General features: G+C 43.3%; 1 protein-coding gene across 1 annotated transcript; it reads left to right on the top strand.

Annotated features, from left to right (window-relative positions):
- The first annotated feature begins 2,467 nt into the window (after positions 1 to 2,467).
- Positions 2,468 to 22,973, top strand: tmem102 (transmembrane protein 102). Its single transcript, XM_035675133.1, has 6 exons — positions 2,468 to 2,847; positions 4,244 to 4,455; positions 16,077 to 16,415; positions 17,574 to 17,767; positions 18,070 to 18,282; positions 18,413 to 22,973. The coding sequence occupies exons 2-6, from the start codon at positions 4,254 to 4,256 to the stop codon at positions 19,013 to 19,015; spliced, it is 1,551 nt and encodes a 516-aa protein (XP_035531026.1). The 5' UTR covers positions 2,468 to 2,847; positions 4,244 to 4,253; the 3' UTR covers positions 19,016 to 22,973.
- Positions 22,974 to 24,588: the final 1,615 nt, after the last annotated feature.

Genomic DNA, 24,588 nt, shown 5'->3' with positions numbered 1-24,588 from the left:
TATGTTTTGCAAAATTAGGTAGAAAGAAAAAATAATTGACTATTTTGCAATGAAAAATGGAGCTAACCTGTTTGCCCTTGATGGGTGAAGGTAAAATGTTGTGTTGTTGTATCTCTCTAGATTTGTCTTATAAACCACTTTTATTGTAGTGTGTAAAAATATTTTTGAAAGATGATTGTAACATTGTTGTGGATACCTTGTGGTTATGTAAACTAAGTCACATGACATGATGTAAATATACAGTATAAAGAAATAAGGAACTCAAATACTATGAAGGCAAGGTAGCTAATGTTTAGGGAATGCAGCATTGTAACCACCTGTGTGATGTGTTTAATTTAATTTAAATGATAACATTAGGCAGCTCTTAGAGCTTTTGAGATTCATATTTATTTATTATATGTATATGTATGTAGGGAAAACATTATATTTTCATCCTTATTTCCTTCCTTCTGCTCAACCTCCTTTCCCTATTTTCATTTTACCTACATTAGGGTGCCTCTGCCTTTCTTACATATTCTTTTAGCACTTTTTCGTGATATCGTTTTGCTGAATAAGCACTGACTTGTGTCAGAGATTCAATCTTTGAATATTAGACCTTCACTTGGTATGAAACACCTCCACCACATGCCTGCAATTTCAGCTTGATCTGACTTGCAAAGAGGAAGATTTTTATGGCGGCACCAATTCTAGACAGGGGTGATGTATGGAGGAATGACAAGAGACCCAGTGATGTTTTTCCATTTTTGGCCTTTCTGGGAAAAAAGAGGGCAAAGAAAAAGAGGAAGAGTCAAAAGCAGTGAGCTTAAGAGACATTGCGCTCATTTTTTGAAGCGTCTCATTGTGTCTGCTGAAGGCCAGGATTGTGTCTTGCCTCTCATTTGGCAGACGGGTTGTGTCACTGCCTCAACTTGCTCATTAAGTGCTGTTTGGTACAGCATTATCTTGATAAATGTCCCACTTACACCACAGAATAGGCTGATGAATCAGACACTGCATGGCAGTATACGGACAGTTCTTCTCACAGTCGGTGCGATTGCGGTGTGAGAGGTAGTAATGATCCATTGACAGGCTAAGAGAGAGGTCTGACAGGTTATTCCAGACACTATCAATCCAAAGAAGTTTAGAAGTGATGCAGGAAATGAATAACTTGGAGTTTAATCAAGGAGGTTTATGCACGTATATTAAACAGCAAGTGCTTTCAATATAGTGGGTAACAGCTGCCAAAGATCCCAGGGTGTTCCAGGAGACAACCAAAAGTTTCACTGTACAAGAAGAAGTTTCAACTTTATTTCATTTAAGCAAGAAGAAGCTAGTTTTACACATGAATATCAGTTATGAGGAGTACTATTCAGCCTGTTTTGTCTTCTGGAGGGACCTTTCTAAAGACTGAGAAAGGAAAACTTCAGTTCGGGCCGGACAGAAAGTCTGCGCTACAAATTGGGAACGCTTGCACTGGTATAATGAAAGTTGTGATTACGTTGCAATATGGGAAGTGTAGGATCTAGCTTTTTTTGGAACTTGACTGAGATTAAAAGTCTGGATTTCTCAGCCTCTGCAGTAGTTTCTGATGATTAGTCTCCCAACTTAATGAAAATGTAATAATAAAATGCTGGAATACCTTTTTAATGTTTGGATTCATAGTGTTTGGTTCATTAATTTGAAATAATTGTTTTTAGGTCAACTGTACATTTACTCAGAAATTAGTTTGGGCTATCACTAAATGTTAAGAGAAGGAGAATTGGCTATATGTGCATTTTGAAAAAAAAAAATTGGGCTGAATTTACTACTTTGTCCTGGAAAAATTAAAAATTCTAAATTCATTAAGATTGAAGTTGTATTTAAGTTTAAATATAGACAGTGATGGCTCTATGAATATTGCCTGTGTTCAAAGTTTAGATCCTAAATAAAAGTAAAATTTAAAAAAATAATAATTCTTGAAATGAATGAAATGCTGAGGTATATAGGCCTACAGTGTATATATTTTTAAGTTTTCTTACACCCCTTAAAATCAAGAAGGCCTTGTGACCCACTGTGAAGCTTTGGCGACCCCTAGTGGGGGGTTGGGAACCACTGATATTATGGAGAATGTGTTTCATTTTGATGGACCTGTACCGAGTGTGCTTTACCAAAGTGACAAAAAATAAATCTTTCCGATAATTACCAATAATGATTAGTGAGTACTAATATGTTACCACGGCCACAGGACAAAATGTTATTAATTACATTAACTTTTATAAAAACCTTCACAGCATCAATATAGAAACTTTATGTAATGTCATTTAGATTATGCAACAACCCCATATATTGTACATTGAACCTACCACTGGTCTGCACACTTTTCCTCTAAACACATTTAACAACATAATACCACAACAAATCCAACATATCTGTTCACATGGAAAAGTGGAGCAGTCCACTGTGGAACCAGCACCCACTTCCACATGCAGCACCCTGCTCCACTGGTGCAAGGACACCACCTCCACCACCACTAGTGCTGCTGCTGTGTTGGACTTAACACGCTCATGCATCAAAACACTGGCTGTGCAGTGGTGAAACCGCCCTGCTACTACTACTAAACCTCAGCACAGCCTCGTCTGCTGTGCGAGGACACGGGCACATTTTTAATCATAAACCTGACCTCGCAAATCCGTTTGTAGTTCCGTAATGTGGGGCGGTCGTGCCACACATACCACTAATCCCTGGATCCTCACAGAAGGACCATGATTTCTGGGACGGTGGCGCCTGGGACCTGTTGGAAATGACAGCTACAGAAGGCGGACTGAAGCACAGGGATCACAACAACAGTAAACGTAGAAGATAGCGAAGAAACACTTCACTGTTTAAAGGGTGTGTGTGTGTGTCTGTCTGTGATATTTTACGGCTTTAGCCGAATAGCTAATGATTTCACTGTGATCCGCGACTCGCAAGCTAACGAGACCCCAGCTGAGTGCATGTGGGTGCAAGCCCGTGAGTGTGTGTGTGTGTATGTATAGATTTGAGTGTGAATAGTGTTTGTATGCGCGGATGTGTGTGTGTGTGTGTGCTCTTGGCTTCACTGTTCCCCACCTGTCATGTTAGCTAGCGTGCTAATTTGATAGAGCTAGTCGGCTAATATTGGCTAATAACAGAAATGAGCTGAGTATGGGCGAGGTAATGACGCCGACCTTATCACTCCGAGTCAAACGGTGTGCCAGCACGGTAGTACAGCACTCATGTGGCTCTATCCAACGCAGCCCAGGCTAATTAGTTATCTATTACGCAATATTTAATTAGCTAATGTTAACTGTCAGAAGGCAGCTTGGCTAATTTGCTCGGCTGTTAGCTTAGCAGCTAGAAGCGGAGAGCTTGCTCGCTAATTGACCTGGTTCGGAGGGGCAGAGGCCATGTTGTCATTCCACTCCACCGAACTTTGTTTACATTACAAGTTTTCAGCTTGCTACTTTTAGGGCACACTCATTTATGATTATTTGAACACGTAAACTATTACTCAAGTCCTTTTTTTTTTTAACTCCATGCTCTCATGATTAATGCAGTTCCCTTCCACTCAGTGGCAAATCCTTAGAGACCGTCGTCCTGCTGGGCCAACTATTCCGTCTCGTCTAACAGTTGAGGACATTTTAACCCGAACTAAAGGCACAACTCAACCAGTTTAACCCATTGGACCCATTTTAGGATACAAGCTTGACCAGAAGACATGTAAAACAAATATTACACCAGTATTATTGTTGAACGACCTGCCTGGTTTGCAGGTTTATTTGTGAAAGGCAGTGGTTCAGCTGTGATTCAAATATAACCACCGATGCAAAACAGCAAACACTGATTACATAAGAGGCACACACTTCCTCTCGTCACTTTGCTTGAAGATGATGAAGATGAAGGACATTTTTTTAATGATGGCTTTCAGTAGTACTGACCCAAGATACATTTTCTGCTATTAAAATGTAATGTTAGTTGTTCCTTGATGTGATATGTAACTCCAGGATTGCCCCACAAAGTCTCATGATTCACATGAGGCCTTCTAAAACAAGGCAAGCTTTATGCGGCATGGAAAACATGAAGGCTTAACGACAATAGTTCAGTCCAAACACACAGTAGGGTGTAAGATACAGCCTGAAAACAGATCATGTAACCCTGTGTTTTGTTTCTGTAACCCTCAAAACCCTCTAAAGTGGTTAGATTTGGCACTGTGACAGCACAACACAGGCTAACAACCTGTTCCTCTGTCCTCGTCCTCACCCTGCAGGGTTGTAGCGATGGAGTCCCTGATGAGTGCGGTGGCCCCGCGCTCCCCAGCCCCCGCCAAGAAGCCGTCAGAGGTGGACTTCAGGTCGGGGGCCACCCTGGATCAGCTGTCGGCCCAGGTGTCTGAGCTGGTACTACTGGAACAGGGAGAGTTTGGAGACCAGACCGCCTTAGAGGTCCACACTGCCAAGGACTTTATCTTCAACATGCTGGGTATGTCTGCAAGCAGAACACAGTGGACAATATGTCACAGATCAGCCCGAACATTTTCTTGTCTTCAGTCCTCAAACTGGTATTTCTTTCATTTATTATGGAGTGAGATAATGAGGAGGATGAGGGTGGGATGTTCATGTTGATCAATCATTGTGACACTGAATTTCTTCTGTTGCTGTTGAACATTTGGTGTTAGAATTAAAACCACTTTACTTACCAACTGTGGGAATATGTCACAGTGTATTTCCCATTGTAATTTTAATACACTGTAATTTAAATGCAGTATAAGCCTCTGGTGTAGTAATTATTAATTGCCTGGAGTTCAGTTAACTATTAATATACTTATCTACTTGGTGGAAGCTGTGTGCATATCACATTGCAGACACAGATCCTGTCTGTGTGTATTTGGGAGTATATATTTTCTGTGTGTGTGAGACAGCTGCTGTATAAATTTTCAATATTTTGGGGGTTGAAATGTTTTCAGCATGGTATTCCATATTAGATCCCGAAACGTGTGCTTTCCCCCGTTTTCTTAACACGGATGAAAGGAAACCACGTTTCTTCATCGCATGGTCTCGCCTCTGTCGCTGCTTATTTTTGTCACTGCCTTTTTCCTCAGAGTGCAGAAGTGTTTTTTACTGTATGTGGAAGGTACATTTTTATTTACCCAGGGTTGTCTCACTGAGAGCAATGAGTAGTCTTTCCTTAGGAACGCCCTGCTTAGACACTTTCTCACCTGGAAGCTGCCCAACCACAGCCTGAGCAGTTGGCTACCGAACTTGCCTTAACATGCAGAGAGCTGTGCTTGCACTCACAGTACATTTAAACTAGTACATCATGTTTCTTTGAATCATTTATACCACTGTCCGTGTGTTCAAACAGTTGCAGTGGTAGAGGGAACTTCAGTATGTGTCCAGTAGTAGATTTAGTGTATTGGGAGGCTTTCCCATTATACAGAAAGACTGCAGTGCATGAAAACATTATTATTTTCTGATTTATGCAGATTGATGCCAGAGGGAAGATAGAAACGAAAGGTCTAATGTTGATGAGTCCTCCTTCCTCTGCAGGCGCCTTCACATGCTTCTCCGTATTTCAAAGTAATATTATTTCATTTATTTCTCAGACCTTACTCTACTCTTTAGCTGCAATCTGTCCATACAAATGCGATGCCAAATTTAATTTAGGCGAAAAAAGGACAGAACTGCATTTGAATAGGATGTGACATGGTTCTCTCTTGCAGACCCATTTCATGACTCAGGTTGTGAGGCAGCATGTGTGACAAACCCGATCAGCACTGTAGACTTAGCCTGCATTCAAATGATGGGCCAGGTACAATATCTTCAATTTAATCCCCCGGCAGAACATTACCACATGGTTGGTTCTTTCAGCTCTTACATACAAAATCAGAGGCTTATAATTTGTGGCAGAGTGGATGTAATAATTCCAACTTGCACATTTGGAGTCTTTCAAATGCAAATGTGGTTCTAAATGATGTGTTTGAATTCAAGCACATCCAGTACGGGATTCATATATTCACTGCGCGTGTTGCTCTGCTCTCTCTGTCATCCACGCTTGCTGGCCTTCGTGCATGACCTGAACTACTGAGAGTTTGCTAAGTGAGACATGAAGCCGTCTCAGATGTATTGTTTTTGTTATCGTCGGTTGTGAGTCAAAAGTGAAGTGTGTTTGTTTGTCCAATAGGTGGCACCCTCCCCCCTCCCTGCTGTCCCTGAGCTCTCACGTACCAGTCTATCCATGTATTTTTGAAACAAAACAAAAAACATGTCAGGCCGGCAGCCCGAAAGTGGAGTCCAGTTGTTTTCTTGTTTATTGCTTGACTCGCTTCCGTGTTTTTATTGCCCAGTTTTACATTTCTGTGTCTCCTCTTGTCAGTCTGTAATAGTCATAGTCTCTGCTCAGCCCAGAATATGAAATTAGTAGTATTAAAATGGTTGACAGATAGCTCTTGTAGACTTTCAGAATAGCTTCATCAAACAGGCTGCAGCAACCAGGGAGAAGTCACACAAATCAAAATGGCACCCAGGCCTGTTTTTCTCATTCTGTTGTGTCACCACGTTCAGGCAGATATTCCCTTTTCTGCTTAAACTTTAAATCTTTTTTTTTTTTTAGCTGTTTCTCTGCCTTCTCCTCGGTTCGGGTTTCATATTTCATGATTCTGGTGCAAAGCCCTCTGCTTTCCCCTTTGTCTCCTCCCACTCTCCTTTGGTTGAGAATCTCTCGGTGACTCTTTTCAGTTTTTCTCTGGCATAATCACCAATGGTGTGCTGGTATTTTCATACCCTGTGCCTCACCGCCCGCTGCGACAGCTCCTCTGGCTCTGAAAAAGTTTGGCACTTTCAACCGAGGGGAGACGGGGCTTGTGTTGGATTCGAGGAATACAAAGTTAAGCGCGCGCGGTGGTAGCTGCATTAGGAGCTATGCCTCTCAAGGCCCTGCGGAGGATGAAAAGACAGCGCTGAAAAGCAAATATCATCCTTTTTATGAAGGGGCCATACAGCATGCCGGCCTGCTGGAGGAAGCTCGTCATAGCTGCCTAGGCGTGTGTGCCTGCGTGCATGTGTGCATGGATGCTGAGTAACTGTCTGTTTTTTTGCCAGGTTTTTATAAAGTTTGAGCCGCAGTGGGATCCCCACTGGGTTTTTTGCACACTGTCAGGGAAAAATGAAAAAGAAAAGAGATTAAACTGGCACACACACACTCACAAGTGCACCCAGTGAATTTCTTCACAGCCTGACAGATCCAAGAAGAGGCTCTTATTTACCCTGCGTTTGAGTAAACACTGTGGTTTGCCTCCAGGCAAGCGTGATGGGGGCTACTGTATATATCTTTTTGAAAAACAAAAGTCTGATGAAGGCAGAAGTAAATCCACTCTGCCGGTGAAGCGGAGGATCTGGTGCTAGGCCCAGACATACCCCGAACTCAGCCTTTCAGATCTTAAAGTTTGTTAGCCGGCTTAAGAGAGTTCACTTCAGAGATCGTCTCTCTCCCCCCCCCCCCAACCATGTCAGTGAGAATAGATTCTTTTGATCCCAATTTAAAAAGTCATGAGCGCTGTTCTGTCTCAGCACAGGTTTTGATATTTTTATCTGTGAGAGAAGAAAAATAACCTGTTGCACGTTGAGCTTTTGAAGAATTAAGTAATTGCCATGAAAAGAGATGCTCACAAGTTTGTCCCCATGCAGTGCACCAGATCTTCACTGTGTCCCACAGCGACCTCCACTTCTTTCCTCCCCCGTTGGGCGTCTTACATCAGCCCCTTTTGTTTTCCGCTATTCTTCACACTTAGGCCACTTAGCCTGATGCACATTTGGGCTTGAACAATGATGAAGTGGTGGCGCTTAGACAGTGAGAAGGGTGATCAGCACCTGAGTGTGTTTCCTCCAGTCAAGTCAGAAGTTCACCTTGAGCTGTGATGAAAAATGAAAAACAAAACCAAACCAAACAGCCTGTCTGTGTTTGTTTGTGTGTGATGAGTGATGTTGCATGAGTGCCTGAATATTTATCAGTCCCACCAGAGTCTCAAGATCTTTCTGTGATTGTTGTGACTGAATTTGCAGTTGGAAATACTGTTTCCAAACTTTTTTCCTTTCATATAATTATATAAGAATTCAGTGGTTATTAGACCTAACCATGAATTATTGCAGTTCCATTAGGAATAATGAATGGGTACATGTGATGTAAAGCGCTTTGAAGAGAAAGGTTATTACTTTAAAGTGCCAGCCCAATTTGCCATTAACCATATCATAACTAATTGAAATAAACTGCCTGAAAAATATAGCTATAGCTTTATTATCTCTGTGTGTATTAGGTAATTGTTGCAATGTTTCATATCAATGAGCAGGACTGCAGTCAGTTTTTATATTATTGTGATAAGGTATATAGGTATATATATATATATATAATCTCCTTCATGCATAAAAGTCAGTCAGAATGGAGCAGAGGGTGTTCTCTGTGCACTGTAGGCTTTAATATTAGGTGCATTTATCTGGCACAAAATTTTTCCTCCCAAATGTTCTACCCTTTCTAAGGCTGCACAAGCTTTTATGCGATGTGATGCATATTTTATTCTGGGGGGGTGAAAAAAATCCCTCCTGGTTAAATTTTAACAATCAGAGTGGCAGCCTGATCCCCTTCGGGAAAGCACCTCACTTAGCCGGCCACACTGGCTGGTCAGTCTCTCACTCCAGCACATTAACTCCGGTGGAGTGTGAGTGTGAGTGTGAGTGTGAGTGTGTCTGACTCGCAGCTGGATGCCGTGTCCACCACCGTGACTCCCTGCCTCATTGGAGGAGCCCTGCTCTGAGTTCAGTGGTGGTTTTCAGTGCAGGCTTGGGATCGCGGGCCCACATGGCTGCTCTGGCTCACTAATTCTCCGTTAATGCCATTTTAGATTTGACAGCATCTCTTCATGTGGCAGCCAGGCCAGCTCCACGGCCCCGGAACAGTAAATGACTGAAATATTTGTATTTGATTAGTTAGGCTTTGTTCCGTTTCAGACCCACCAGTGCCAAGCAGCACAGATGAGATGCATCTTGCCTGACATGAATGATGGTCATTGTTGCTCACTTTTTTTCTTTTAGCACTTAGCAGCATTAAATCCTAATTGTTGGAAAGCTGGCACATCGGTGTGAATGAATGCAATACACAATTTACTTGATGTTAATTTACCTCCGTTCACAACCTCTGTAAATAATACGCTGTGACAAATCAGCCAACAGCTGCGTGTGATTTAAACACAATAAAAAGTGGCCACGGACAGACATCACATCATTCATTAAGTGTCTTTCATGCTATCTAATTAAATAGGACTTCAGGGATGTGGCATGTTCAGTAAGCAGTGTTTTGACATCGCATGACATATTATCTACTGCGCTGCTCATTTTAATAACCAAGGCTGACACCGTGATTTCTGCTCTTTCATAATCATACTTCAAGCATTCCTGAGGCGAAGAAGGAGGAATCATTTGGGTTGCAGCTGTCAACTGATAACGGTATCTTGTGTGCAGACTGTAGCCGTCTGAGTTGCTGGGAAGAAAAGCATTTAAAAAACACACACTGACACTTTTCACTTATTAAAGTTTTTCTCATAATGTGTCCAGGAATGTTGAAAGCACAGGCTGACGGATAGTTCCCTCATCCTTTCAAACTATTTAAGTGCCATTTTGCCCTTTTTGAGAACTTCAAATTGCAGCATTTCCAAATTCTGCTTGTACTAATGGACAGCCTTAATATAAAATTCAGGTATGAATTCTGCACCAGGCAGTGACTCTGAGATCGAGCGATACACGGATTCACTTATTCAGCCTGTACCTGCTCACCCATTGTGGTGCAAAATGGGAGCAGGGACTGAGCGTTAGACCCAAAATATTACACTGGAACACATGTGAATGTGAATACGTGATATGAAAATGTATTTAAAAAAAAGGTGTGTTAGTTTGTCTTTTAACTTGAGCATAATTAAAAAAGGAAGATGGATAGATAGAGATGCTTGCAAGTTATGTTCTCATGTTTTCAATCTGCTCTGCTTCCTGATGGCTCATAATAGTGCATGTTTAGGACCGGGGTAAATTTGATATATTAGTTCATCACTTAATAATGAGTAAATTTGAGACGTAATTGATTTCTTAATAGGAATATTAAAGGTCAGGATCGGTTGTGCATTGTTTCTCAAACAACTAGGCTACCCTGCTGCCCTAAAATGTGAAAGTAAACCTCCAGTGACACTTTTCTCTTTCAATGATAATTGCCTGTCATTTAGCGGGACATGGTATCAGTGTAGCTGGCATCAAAGGAGCAGTGAAGAGCCGAAAGACACTGACAGCTTCCTGCCTCCTCTCTCTCTGCAGGTGGTTTAGACAGACTGTCTGTCACCACTCTGAGCCCTGTTTGTTGTATTAAACACATACACGCACACACACTTGGCTCAGTGGTCTGACACACCCACCCCTATCCCCCTCAGTCAGATTAAATTGGAGCTTCTCCTCATTCCTCTTCTCTAAAAGGCCTATTTTTGAGCTAATCTCCTGCCTTGATATGAATTCATAAACAGCGAGCGGGCAGAATGGCTCACCTTTCGGCGGCTGGGTTGTCTGGGATTAATCCTGCTATTAGCGCACGAGGTGAAGCTGCGAGGAGTGCCGGTTGAACAGAGCTGATAACATCCAGTTGAGACTATAGCAGGCAGGAGTCGTTTGTAACGGATTGAATTGCTCCTTTCGGGACGAGGCAGCTTTTTAAGATTATTGTTATGGCGTGCTCTGCGGCTGTGTTAGAGAGGTCACGCAGAGGTAGGTGGTACGACAATAATTGTGAATATCATTGTATCACACAGACAACCTTACCAAGCTGCCCCCGAATCAAGAACTTCATCCCCGACTACTCTAATCTCTCAAAAGCATCTACATTTGCAGGAAAAATTCTGACCATGATTGGGTGAGGGAAGAGCCCGGAAAACTGAGCAGAGATTCACTGGGAACATGTTCAAGCTGTGCTTTTGTAAACACCGTTCATAGAAAACCACTGAGGGACCACATCTTGGCAAAAGCCAGTCAGAAGGCATGCAGGGACGTGACATTTAGCTAGATGCTGCACCAGTTGGAACGCCCCACTTATTTTATATCATTAAATCCTTGCTATTCATTTGAACATAAGGTTTTTAAAGGAATTTTAGGAAAAACTCTCGTTCCAAGAGTTGGATAACAACATGCCACACTCATATCTGTTAAATATGAAGCTACAGTCAGGAGACCTTCAGCTTAACAGAAAGGGTAAACAGCAAGGCTTCAGCCTCTGCTGGTTACCTAGCAACCTCTTTGTGACGAAACAACATTTTTAAACTTTTAAAAACAGGACGTTTTTGTACAGATCAAACAAACCAGATAGAACTCGCTAGTTTTGCCTTTAGACAGAGCCAGGCTACCAGTTCGCCCCTGTTTCCAGTCTTTGCGCTAAGCTAAGTTAGCCTTGCAGCTTCATATTTAGCACACAGACACGAGAGTGCTATTTATTGTCTTATGTAACACTCAGCAAGTAACTATATGCCATAATGTTGAACTATTCCTTTTAACTGTTTTTTACTTCGTTGGACAGCAGGACTGTGGAGAGACAGTACATTTTGAAGGCCATGTACCTGGATTGTTTTTCATAACTCAGCAGTCTCTTTAAAAATGACCACAGTGACTGCATGTTCATGTAATCTTTTTTTATAATAAGTCCTGCTGGCTGAACGGTGGGTGGTGAAAGGCTAAACGTCAGTCATCATCAAGTATGCTTCCCTTTTCTCTGTTGAGGATGGGTCAGTTTTCACCAGGACAGTGAAAGTACTGGTGTTATCAGGGCAGTAGAAGTGGATAAAACCACATTCTGCTTAAATGTACAGTGGATGTTCATTCATCTGTGGTCATACGGGTCTCATGCACATTCGGCAGGGTGTGAGGGTATGGTCAACTGTCCGGTTAAATACATGTACCAAATAAATGCTGAAAAAACGGCATCACTATCACTTAGCCTACATCCCAGTTATTGGTGCAGCCCCCTCCATCAACAGCATATAGAAGTCATCGGCTTATTTAGAGGAATCCCATTTTCCAGAGAGATTTACAGAGCTTTTTTTGGAGCCTATCGAACTAGAGGTGCGTGGCAGAACATTTTCACTCTGCTTCGGTTGTGATGAGAAAGGACGTCTTTCCCATGATGCCGCTGCTCTGCTTCAGGGGGGATTTCTCCGCAGTGTCACTTTTCGGCTTCATTTTGAAAGTGGGCAATGCCTGAATCGTCTGTGTGTTCGGTCTGTTTAATTTTCAGGAAAGTACAGTATAACTGTTCTTTTACTTGTGAACCATTGCAAACTTCAGTGTAAAGCAATGATAAAATTAGAAGCCGTTCAGTCCAAACACCAGGGAACTCACAGTCAGTTTAATATGTGAGGCCATGCTGTATTGATGCAGTTCAATACAGCAGTGTGTAATATCACACAGTGATGTACAGTACAGCATTGTTAGCAAACTCCCAAGACTGATGACAAAATAGAGCTCAAATAAATCATCTATTTATTTTGAAGTCATGGTAAATTAGTTTTTTAATAATGTTTTCATTTTGTATTTTTTCATATTTTGAGGCAGGCCAGAGATGTATTAAAGGGGATGCCCTTGCTGTGGCTAGGTGTATAAAACCTTCTCTGGTTTATTACAATGCATTAGGGTTATTTTTAAATTTGAATTCTGAATAAGATTTTGTAAATGTTTCACTGGTTAAATGGGTGTTTTTTCTTTTGGAGACACAGGGTCAGCTGCAGGCCTTACAGTAGTGTGTAAAAGGTAGGTAGGTAGGCTTTACTATTACCACACACTGAGACTGATGCAGTCACCAAAACCATCAAATACTCAATTCACACACATGGAATTGGGTCTAGTCTGAAAATAGCTCTTATCTAAAAACTTCCCTCTAATGGAAATCTACATTCAAAGCCATTTCTTATAGGATTAGGTTTAATCCGTGGCTGTGAAACCAGCCTAGACTGTCTCCATTCCAGCTCTATTCTCACACTGTGTGTGTCTACAGGCATATATGTTGGAGTGTGTTCATGTGCGCAGCCGAGCGTGTGTGTGCATGCACGTCGGCTGGCCAATGCCCAGCATTACGCAGCGCACGACTGTCGATTTGAGAGTTTGGATTAAAAAGTAGATTGTGTTCCTTGGAACAACCTCAAACTTCCCGCAGCCAGCGTGGAGATTGAAGAAGCCTCGCTAATTGATACAGCTTTTCCTCTGCGCTCTCCCCGCTCTAACTGAAGCCCCTGCTGGAGAGATAAGATGCTCTTTATTCTCTTTTTCATCACCCCTTTCCTCCTCCTCGCCTATTTGACCCAATTTATCAGTGGCAGATAAAAACCAAACAAATCAGAGGAGTCGCAGCTTCAAACTCGTTGCCCTTTGGCTGGTGTCTGATCCTTTCCTCCCTCTGACACTCTTTCCCACCCCTCCCTGCTTCGCTTTGATCTGCCCATCCAGTGTTTCTCCACTCTTTCCAGCCTAACAGATTTCAAGTTTTGATAATCGATTGGCCATAATTTTGTTTTGCGAGTCGCATGCACTTCAGAGAGAGGCGTTAAGTATGATGGACTGCTGCTACATCTTGAATGCTGATGAAGCAGAAATATACGTTTGGGGTTTAAAGTACATCGTCACAGGTTGAGCTTATCGATCGCTGATTGATGAGGCACTTGTCCCATCACTCAACCTTACTCTGCTCCTTGAATTGCCTTGGACAACTCACCAAATAATTTTGCAACAACCTGTAGTGCTGCTTGAGAGCCGGGAGCATGACATGAAATTTTGCTCCACAAAGTTCGTTCAGACCTCTTTAATAAGTCAGGGCAGCAGGGAAGTGGAACTCATTACCAATTAATGTCAGAGAGAGCAGTACTGACTTTTTGAATTTTAAGTTTAGTGTAGACGTGGGAGAAAGAAGCCCTCACATGCAGCTTTTGAGGTTGGTTGTATGTAGTGCCATTACAATAAATGGCAGTGGGATGTTTATAAATAAGTCGATTTTAACCCACCAAATAACTGAACAACTTAATCACATGTAATATCTGAATAGAACCTGGAGCGTATCATCACCAGTCATCATCAAAGAGCTCAGTCAGGTCTGTTTCCTCCCAGTGTGTCACACCTAATCATAATTTACAGCACACAGTCAATTTCTACATACTAATTCTGATCTCTACTCCCCTTAAAATCTGTACCACTTTAATAAAGTGCAACATTTGCCACATATTTGAAGCTGGATGCCTGCATGGACTTAAGCTGGCGTTCATGGTAGAGTACAGAGTCGGAAGATCCTGAGGAACTTAAGCGCTCTGGATAAAGCCTGAGCTGCTGTAGTGTAGTCAGGAGATGAATGGAGCTTGCAGAGGGAGATGAGCTGATCCTGCTGAGAAATACCAAAATCCAAAGATGCGCTGTCACATACTTCTTATGTTTCTTCTTCTCTTGGACCGCTCCCCCTGTGGTCGCGTCAGACGACTTTCATTTAGCTCCGTTTCAAAGCAAAGCACCAGAGAAAGCCTCGTCGGCACATTTGACTTCGGCTCCCACTTTAGTCGCTCGTTCATTTCCACTCTCTGGATGTTTTCCCTTTATTTCTTTTATATTCCATCAAACTGCTCCAGCTACCCTTTTAATGTAAAGTAGCAAATGATTCTGTGGATTTGAAGGCTGCTCTCGTGAGGGGATGTGTTTCTCAGCCAGACCGTGATTGGTCATAATTTATTAACGTGGGTACTTCAAGTTCTACTCACGAGGAGGAGGTAGTAGTAAAACAGCCAAATCAGCCGTCTTAAATTCAGTAGTTTTCAATAGTTTCGTCACTTTAAATTCCCCCAAAACTTTCCATGGATCTGCTCGGTGAGTATCACTGGCTTTTTCCTTCCCATCTGGGATTTTGACTCGCTCACACAATTTTTCTCATCCAAACACACTTGGGTCACACAACACGCCTCGACATGAAAACATGCCACTAAGGTTGTGTGCCCATGTAATTGGATGAGAGAATCATGTTAGGAGCTTTGTGCCCCCAGCCATAGCCTGCCGGCTTGGTCTGATGCCCCTGTTTCAGCTTTCTGCAGCCACTTAACTGCCCTGCGGGGGATAAACACTTGAGCCCATGCTCTCACAATCGCTCCCCTGCGAAGGCTTTTTTAAGTGTCCATGCTTTACCTTTGACCTATCGTAGCTACAGTAGCAGTTAGCTGCAGACCAGCACAGGCTTGGCCGTAGGATCAAGCCTTTCTCAGTTGCTCTTTTAAGCTGGCAAAACGTAATTTACTTGACTCCAGTACTGCGACTCCCATGGGCCCCAGAGCCTGGAAAGTTTACAACACAGCTAAGTAGCCATAAAGGGATTTGAAGGCTCCAGTTTCTCTCATATAAACTGTCCAGAGAGAAGAGCTAGGCTTTTTAGCACTCTGGAAAATGATGGTGCAGCCGGGCCTAAAATATAATAAGAATATAACAAGGTGATCGTCTGATTGCTTGTGTTTCTGGCCCCAGCAGACTTCCTGTTAATGATACTGCCGTGTTCCCAGATCTCAGCAATTAGTTAACCAAACTACAAAAATATGACCCACGTTACATTTAACCAGAACCCTCCTTTAAGTCAATTCCCTTTGCCTGCTTATCTAGAACAGGAGAAACCCTCTTCCAGTCATGGTATAGATGCATTGCGTTAGTGGACACATGTAGGCGAGCCCCTGAAATGATCATTAGTGTTTAGTGGTCAACCGAGGCTGTTCATTTCACACTACCCCTTGTGTCAATATCACTGCAGCTCAGACGCATCAATATATGCAGCACCTCTCAAAACAAGCTAAGCCAGACATTTTCCAGGCTCACCCACTTTCTGTCCCGGTGCGTTCATACTCTGAGCTTGTCCATGCGTCTGAATATAAAACGCGTTTAAATGTGTGTGCAGCTGTGAGTAAGGGAGAGCACTACTGAAAACCTCCTGCTCATCGCCCCTCGGACTCGTTCTGCAGTTCTTCATACCAACAGCTCTGAGTTTGAATTATCCTGAGTGTGATTCTCTTCCTCCTCTTCCAGGCCTAGTACAGAAGGTAGACCAGCGCCTCCCGGTGGCCAACGAGTACCTGCTCCTTTCAGGCGGGGCCCGGGAAGGTGTCTTGGACCTCAACCCCGAGGACCTGGGGGACTACGCCAAAGGGGCTGACTTTGACCTGGACTTCACCCTGCTGGTGCCCGCCCTCAAGCTCCATGACCGCAACCAGCCCGTCACCCTGGATATGAGGCACTCCCCACCCTGCCACTCGTGGCTCAGCCTTCGCCTCTGCGACTCCAACATCCTGTCCCGCTGGGGCATCTGCTGCCAGGAGGAAAACGGACTTTCCCCCGAGGAAGACGAGGAGGAAGAGGGAGAAATGGGTGAGTAGAAAAAGTAGGATAATCATAGCGGGGGGCAGAGAAGGAATTGGCAATGGGGAAGAGGAAATGGGGGACAAAAGGTGAATGGATGAGGTAAGAATGGAAAGAGCAGCAGGGATAGAGTTAGAAAACAAACTACAGTGGAAGGAGGATGGGTAAGCAAGTATAGGAAATAGAAAGATGAAGAGATAAGTGAAGAGACAGAGGAGGAGTGGAGCAGACAACAACGAAGGTACTGTAGCAGGGCAGAGTGGAAGGAATGGGAGCTGATTGAATTTCATTTATGTTTCACTGAGATAATTTGATGCATGATGTTGTGATGCAATTCTGCTCGGCAAAGCCGCAGCGGGGGCCCCTTATATAGCCTCAAATAGGTGAAACGAGAAAAGCCTGCCCAGGAAATATGCACTGAAACATTTATGAGTATAACTTCACAATCGAAAGTTCAAGATTTGCACGGCGGCTTCCAGATTACACCGCGACATCAATCTGTCACACGCTCGCGAGTGGGAAACATCCAAGATGAGAAAAAGTAATGACATTTATTGATATGAATCTCTTTAATTTTCAGCAATTTGGGAAACACATTTGCCGCATTTTCCGGTTGTATTGTTACATTTCCCACAGGATCTTATGTGAGGGTATTTGTGGTGGCAGGATGGGGTGATTTAGTGATGTAAAGTATCACACCAAAATGCTACTGAGAGGTTAAAAAGAGGGCAACAGGGACATGAGTTTGAATCAGATTTTAACCCAAAGGTACATACAGTATATTGTAGGCTGGTTCCGTATCGGCTCCCCACCGTTTCACTATTACGGAAAGGAAAACTAAAACCAAGTCATGTCCAAATTCCTGAGTGATTCGGTTTTAACTAGAACTTTGGACTTCTGAAGTGTGTATAAATGCACCAACTAGTCTAACTTACTATTTTACCAGGCTACAGAGTCAAGCAGTCAAGTGTAGAAAGTACATCCCTGCCAGGTCCCGTTGGGCTCCACCTGCTGGACATCGGCCATGAATGTGGAATCTCTGGTTTACTAAATAACAATTTAAGTTGTATTGCTCTCATTGCCCTGTGAGTTTGGTGAATCTAGTCACTGGTCTGCATGGGAGAGACCCAGCATTCATCCCTCCCATTCTGCATCTTCCTTGCTCAGGGAAAGGCTCCATCCCCTCCCTGGGCTCCCCTCAGTCTCTGGATGGATGCTACTTCTCTCCCTCCCTGGTGACAGACTGGTTCTGGGCGGTGGTGAGCGAGGCTGTGGAGGAGCTGAGGCGCAGTCCCCAGAGAGGCATTCCCACCCCAGACCGACTAGAGAGGAACGGACCCCTCACCACTATCATCCTCCAGGTACAGCTTGAGAAACTGTCCCCATGCTGGAATAATGATCATTTTTATTTTTTTCCATTTTAAATCAAGCACGGTTTGCATCCATGTAGCGTAATAGCACTGACTAGAGGTCAAAAACTCCCGCTCTATAATTGCTCATTAAAAGAGGACATACTCGTGTGTGTGTGACATCAATATTGGAACAGATTGCAGCCAAATGTTCAAATCATTTTCATGAAATCACCCTGCAACAATGTTTGTCAGAGGAATGCAAATTCAGGAGTCAGTGCTGTTCTAATATTCCACCACCCTCCTCCCTGCAGGCGGGCTCCAGTCGGGTGCTGTACGACTTGCTGCCTGTGGTGTCGTTTCGGGGCTGGCCTGCTGTGGCCCAAGGCTGGCTGACCGCCAACCACTTCTGGGACGGGAAAATCACAGAGGAGGAGGCCATATCTGGCTTCTATCTGCTGCCCTGCTGCTCCCCGCTGGGTGGTCGGCCCGACAGGGAGTGGAGGCTGGCATTCTCACGCAGCGAGGTGGGGGGATTGTTAATGTAGCTTATATTTCTGTGTCACATCTGGTGCCACGTTGTATTAGTTCAAAGAATCGGTAAAACATTTCCATCTGGTTTTCTTTCCTTGCATTTTTTCTTTTCCTTGTTACCAGGTTCAGTTGAAGAAGTGCATCCCCTACCCCATGGCCCAGGCTTTCCAAGCAGCCAAAGCCGTGTTGTCTCGTATCCTGGCCCGACCGCGTGCGGGTCTCAGCCTCTATCACCTGCGCACTCTTCTGTTCTGGGCCTGTGACCGACTTCCTGCCGCCTACCTGTCCTGCCCTGACGCAGACACCCCCGGCCGCCTCCTCCTGGGTCTCCTCGATGACCTGGCTCATTGCATCCTAGGCAAAAACTGCCCAAACTACTTCCTGCCCCAGTGCAACATGTTGGAGCACCTGACAGACAGCCAGGCGCTGCTCGTCGCCAGAAAACTCGCCCACGTGCGCTCGGATCCCAGCGAGCACCTCCGGGCGGCTCTGGACCAAGCGCAGCAGGCGGGCCAGCTGAAGAAGGAGCTCACGGCTAGCGCCACCAACGGCCACGGCTCCCCCGGGCACCACCCGGCCAACGGCATCATCTCGCCTTCGGAGGACAAGCTGGCGCAGCGACTGCAGCAGCTGGTCACTGAGAACCCTGGGAAATCCATATCCGTCTTCCTCAACCCAGACGACGTCACCAGGCCACACTTCCGCATCGATGATAAGTTCTACTGATGAAGACGCGCTGCAGAGGGGACGTGTGGAGATGTGTGTGTCGAGCTCACAAACACACGCTGAAAATGCTCTGAGACGTCACATCTGAGCGTACGGAGACTGAGAATCAGGCAGGTGTTTTTTTTTCTTTCTTCTGAACACTGCAGGCCTGGAAGCGAACACACTCCTCCTGTTCACCATCCTGAGGCTGAACAATGCAACAAAGCCTTGCTGCTCGACTGACTCTTTAAACCAAAAACACTTAATGTCCTACTACTGACAAATGGCGTCCAATTCGGCGGACGTCGCACAACAGACCTGATGTCACCCAGCTGTTGCCACGGAGACGGCCCTCTCCTAACGAGCTGGCCTTAACGAGACTTCTCAGCTGGTGCTACAAAGACAAGGGCCGGCTTTAGTCATGTGAAATAAGTCCAGTGGAGATCAACACAGAGCGTGTGTGTATGTGTGTGTGTATATGTACGCCTAAGGGTTTTCACATATTACTTACACTTCTAACAGACAAAAGGAGAAACGCTTCTCGATTGCTGCATTTCTCCCCTTTTTATTTTAGATCAGAGTGGGCGATGGCTGAATCAGAAAGGAAAAACAAGGTGTGGCTGATGTAACTGAATGTAATGTTGTGAGGAGAACTGCCGAGTCTTTGAACAAAGAGTCTCTTTTCTCTGTCAACTACGTTTTTAGCCCTCGTTTTTTTTTTTCTCTCCACGCCTAGATTTATGGCATGTTTTTTTATTTAAAAAAAAAAAAAAATCTTTCTCAGGTATTCATAATACTTATCCTTTTTTATGTACATGATTCCCTTTTAAGGTCTTTAACGATTTTTCAGTGCCGCTTACATTTCATTAATACCGGTGATGGAATGTACCAAAGAACTGCGTTTGCGCAGTTTTGAGGAAAGAGAATGTCTTACATATCCCTAAACTTCTAATCTGATGAATCTGCTGAGTCATGGTCAGAGTGTTAAGTTTTGTCCTCCTGATGGCCCGGTCACACCGGCGGTTAAAACGGCAACACTTTGCAGCAAAATCAATTAATTCCAATGGAATCGTCACAGTAAGTAGATTTGCGCGTGAGAGTAAACGGCGACATTTGAGAGAACAGATAAGTTGGCTAGTATAAACTGCTCCACAGAAGATGGTTTGCAGACAGTTACAGTTATGACAGTCGATGGTACATACAGACGTGGATTTGATGCCCCCGTTAGCGGCCCAGCTAATGAGTTTGCTTACTGACAGCTTGTTTTTTCCTCCGATGTCAGTAGAACTTAATTTAATGAAATGACGGATAAACCTGAAAATACAATGCCAGGGGGAGAGAACAGCCTAGCACAGAGAACACTGAGAGAAGCTTGGCGACCCATTGTGACCGACTAGCCCTAGCATGTCCTGGTTGGCTAGCGAGCCTTTTAACGAACAACAAAATGAATCAATAATGATAAAAAAGCGCAAATGGCAGCCGTAATCACTGAGTCACCAAGCTTAATGAAAAACATTTTTGCATACAGACGCAGGTTCAGTTCAGTTGTGGTGTGACCGGGCCTTGGATAAGTTAAGACTGAAAAGGATGGGGATGTTAAATGAACTAAAGTGGTTCATTATAATGTAATACGATGGTTTTGTTAGCGTACAGAGATGTAAGAGTGCAACTGGTTCAAGTTTTGAGTTTAGTTTTCCTACCTGAGCAGACATTTTGGTCCCTCGTGTTTGGATTGTTAAGATAGGCCCTTTATAAGGGATTTAGAAAAAATATAACCATGTGTATGTAGATATGAGGAATCCAATTAGAAGGAGTGTATTGATCAAATAATGATTGGCTGTTCTGCCATAGTCACAACTAAGTGAAGGTACTTAACTGGGGGCCCAGCACATCCTGTTGCATCATGTAAGCGAGTCTATTAACTTTCCGATGAAGAAACTTCGAGCTGTGTGCGTCTCTCATTCGGTTTTATTTGGAGACTGGTTCTGACTCGACTGATTCTGATAATTGTCCCTGTCTCCTCTGCTTGGTTGGTCATTTTTAATGAGCTTTGTGCGCGAGGATATCTGTGTGTGTTCACCGAGAGACCAACCACGCAGCAGGATGCAGGCAGACACCCAGATGCTGCCCACTCAATTATACCCTCAGTGGGTGTGTGTTAGTCGCTGGGCCCTATCGTTTCTCACCAGCCGGGGAGTCATCCGTCGGGTGGGGATGGAGGGATCGATAGAGGAGGGGTGCAGGGTGGGGAGACGGGCCCTCCTCCGGTCCTGTTTTGAAGGGGGAAGATGGGGCCTTGCAGGGCCTGGACAGCTGTCTCTCTCTCTGGAACTCACGCTGTCTTTCGTTTTCTCTCACTCTTGCGGCTCCAGTGTTCCTTTTCTCCCTTCTTCCTCCCTCCTCCCATCTCGATTTCCACACATAGGGTGGTCATATTTCTTTCTTTTAGGACTCTAGAGCAACACAGAGCTCCTAAAACGTGGTACTTATCCAACCTTACGTTCACACTGAATGGATTAGGTATACCCAGGCACGCTTTGATGCTCTCCCTTCCACTTGCATTAGTTTTCGTGGGTCTTAATTATTTTGACCTTTTAATGAATCTGAGACTAAACGCTATCTGCAAACACACTGATGGGTAAGCTCTGATTCGACGGGGCTTTTACCGAGCACTGAAATGCTGCTTCCGACGTTATAGTGCATAGGCGGGGTACAACGCTACAAGCACACAGTTAGTCACAGTTAAGTTTACGTAAATATCAAGGTGACGGCGGTTCATCTTTGTGAGTTTTAGGCTGCTGGTGGATTGTTTCTCCTTCAGAAGGCGTACGAACATCTGTGAGCCTCGCGTTACGATATCCGCCCTCTACGAACGCCATGTGCTTAATACTGAACGAATGTTTTACAGCGTCTGTTTGTACTGGTGGTGTGTGTGTGTGTGCGCGAGACTGAGTGTATGAATTGAACCTGAGGAAAACCAAAGTGCATGGAGGCGGTACAGAGTGTGTGAGCAGGGTGTGTATTCAGGTGTGTGTTTTCAGCACTTTTCCAAGACAGGCTCAGATGTCGCTATCGTGTCCTGAATAGTCACAGAGAGAATCGCAGCATTTATTTATTGGAAACTATAGTTGATGTAAAGGTACTTTCTCATCGCCCTCTGTAATGTTTGACTGAGAGTGTTGCAAGTGTAAAAAAAAAATAAAATTGTATCTCACTTTGTACCTTAATTGGCCTAGTTAGAGATTACTAGACACTGGAAACAATCAATGTTTTTTCCTGAATTGTGCACATTAAGTCTTTGTGGAGAAAATCCTGTATTTTACACTAGTGTCAGTTTCTAGATATGCAATCAAGCCCCCCCCCCTATGGAAAGGTCTACACCGCCTGCTCTAATTGTACTTTAGTGTAGATTTTACCGTGGTTGTGAAAGAGGGGAATCACTATCTGCTGTGCAGGGATTGCATAAAAACACAGATGACACTCTAAAACATCATTGTCCGCTCTCCGCTCCTCTCTTTATAATCACTGCTGGGCTTTTTTCTTTTGTTTTTTTTTTTTGTGCTGAAACTTCTGATGATTCTGTTTAAGATTCATTCGACTACTGTGGATAAATAGCTGACCAAAAACAATGAATGTATCCGCCATATCTCTAATCTGTTCCAGTGCGAACACATCAAATCTAATTTCTCACCGTTATCTGAACAGACGTACTCTGCTCTGTACTCAAGTGCTGAGATAGAAATCTGTACTGAATCACTCCACAGTTTGAGAAATTGAATTTCATATCTCTTTTATTACTTGAGCTCCTTTTTTTTTTCTTTTTTTTTTTCTAAAAAAAATAAAAAAAAACAAGTGCAAAATAAGTTTCTCTGTATGATGATATGACTGATTTGCTGTATTTATTACTGTTATTTTCTGGGGGTTTATATTGATCAATCTTCAAGCTTTAGCATGAAATAAATCACTACATTTCAAATCACATTGCGTGGGAATACATTCTTTATGCTTGCAGTATTTGTTTATTTCCCTGGCTGTCACAAGCAGAAGGGATAATTAAAAGAAATGTACTCTTCCTCTGTGTGAGTGTCTACAGGTTCACAGGCATTTAAGCTGCAACTCGTGTTCAGTCCAACAGAGGGCGCTCTAAGACAGTGTTTGCACTGCGGATGCTTCACCTGAGTCTGCTCTGTCACAACTGTTAGGAGTGAGAGGATGCTCCGGGCCGACAGCGCACACACACACACACACACACACACACACACATATGCTGTCTGTATCAAAATACTGACTCAGCGTGTGTGAGTGCAGGACTTGCTTTTACTATAGGAGCAGAATGAAAGATTATACAGAAAATTATTCTCCTTTAGTTATTTTGGGTACGAAACCCGTCTCTACCCCTCAGTGTCTGCTCAGATCAATGTTGTTTATCCTGCTCACTGAGGCTGAATGAACACAAGGAAGAGAAAATGATGTGACAGTTAATTGGTATCTGTTAGTGAATACTCTTCTTTTCCCTCCAGGGACAGGCCAAAGGTCACGGTCAGAACTCACATTTTTTTGCTGATGGTCTACATGGACATTGTCCCCTGATAAATTGCATAATGTCCATCACCAAGCTTGGGGAGTAACTGATTACATGTAACAGAGTCAAGGATACAAAAAACTATAATACATTAGAGAAAGAAAAAGATGTAATCTAAATTACAGTTACATTTAGAAAATTGGGATTATTAGCAGGATTCCAATTTTAGAATACATTTTATAACAAAGAACGACATTCTATGCACAACACTAGAAACACAGCACCACTCTGGTCTCAGTCTAACCATAGCTAATCCTACAGTTGCTAATTCATTATCATGGCCTCTAGTGAAAAAATACTTTCACTGGGTGGAAATTTCCCCATTATTTTGTTGGTAAAGCAGATAAAGGAATAACATCACAGTACAGTGCAAGTTCTGGCCTCCAGCTGTGAAAATGTCTACTGGCTACTGCCTGAATTTGCTTAATGAAAAGCACATTTTTCTTAAAGAACACTGAGCAGAAGACACATATTTGATCATAAAGGTATTGGTTTCCATTTTTCCCCCTAAGGTTAAATTGTTCTGTTGTCTTACAGAATATGTACAATTGATATTTCTTTTCCCTTGTCTTTATTTTCACATTTGGTGCTGAGGTAACCAAAAATAACAGAAAGTAATCAAGTAAGGTAACATTAATATTGTGATACTTGGATTAGATTACTGATTACAAAGATTTTTTAACAGGTAATTACTAATTGTATCAGATTACACTTTTCAAGTAACCCTCCCAACCCTGTTTGTTACCTTCTCCCCTGAGGTGTCTCAAATACAAAATAGTATCTTACAGTATTGTATATCGTTACCATGTTACTGTAGTATCACACCATCACTCTAAAGATGCATAGTTGTTATTTATAACTTGAAAACTACTTCCATGTTACTGATACTAATTTAGGACCTTTATTACCTAACCCCCACCCACAGTTTGGTCATTTGGGAATGGGGATTATTGTGTCTTTCGACTGTTGATTATCCACAGTAACTACATTTCTAAACTAAAATTACTTTAAC

The sequence above is a fragment of the Morone saxatilis genome, unplaced genomic scaffold, assembly GCF_004916995.1.
Source record: "Morone saxatilis isolate NCDOM2014 unplaced genomic scaffold, NCSU_SB_2.0 Contig4, whole genome shotgun sequence".
Lineage (NCBI taxonomy): Eukaryota > Metazoa > Chordata > Actinopteri > Moronidae > Morone > Morone saxatilis.
The sequence above is the reverse complement of the archived record's forward strand: the minus strand, read 5'-3'. Positions and strand labels throughout refer to the sequence as shown.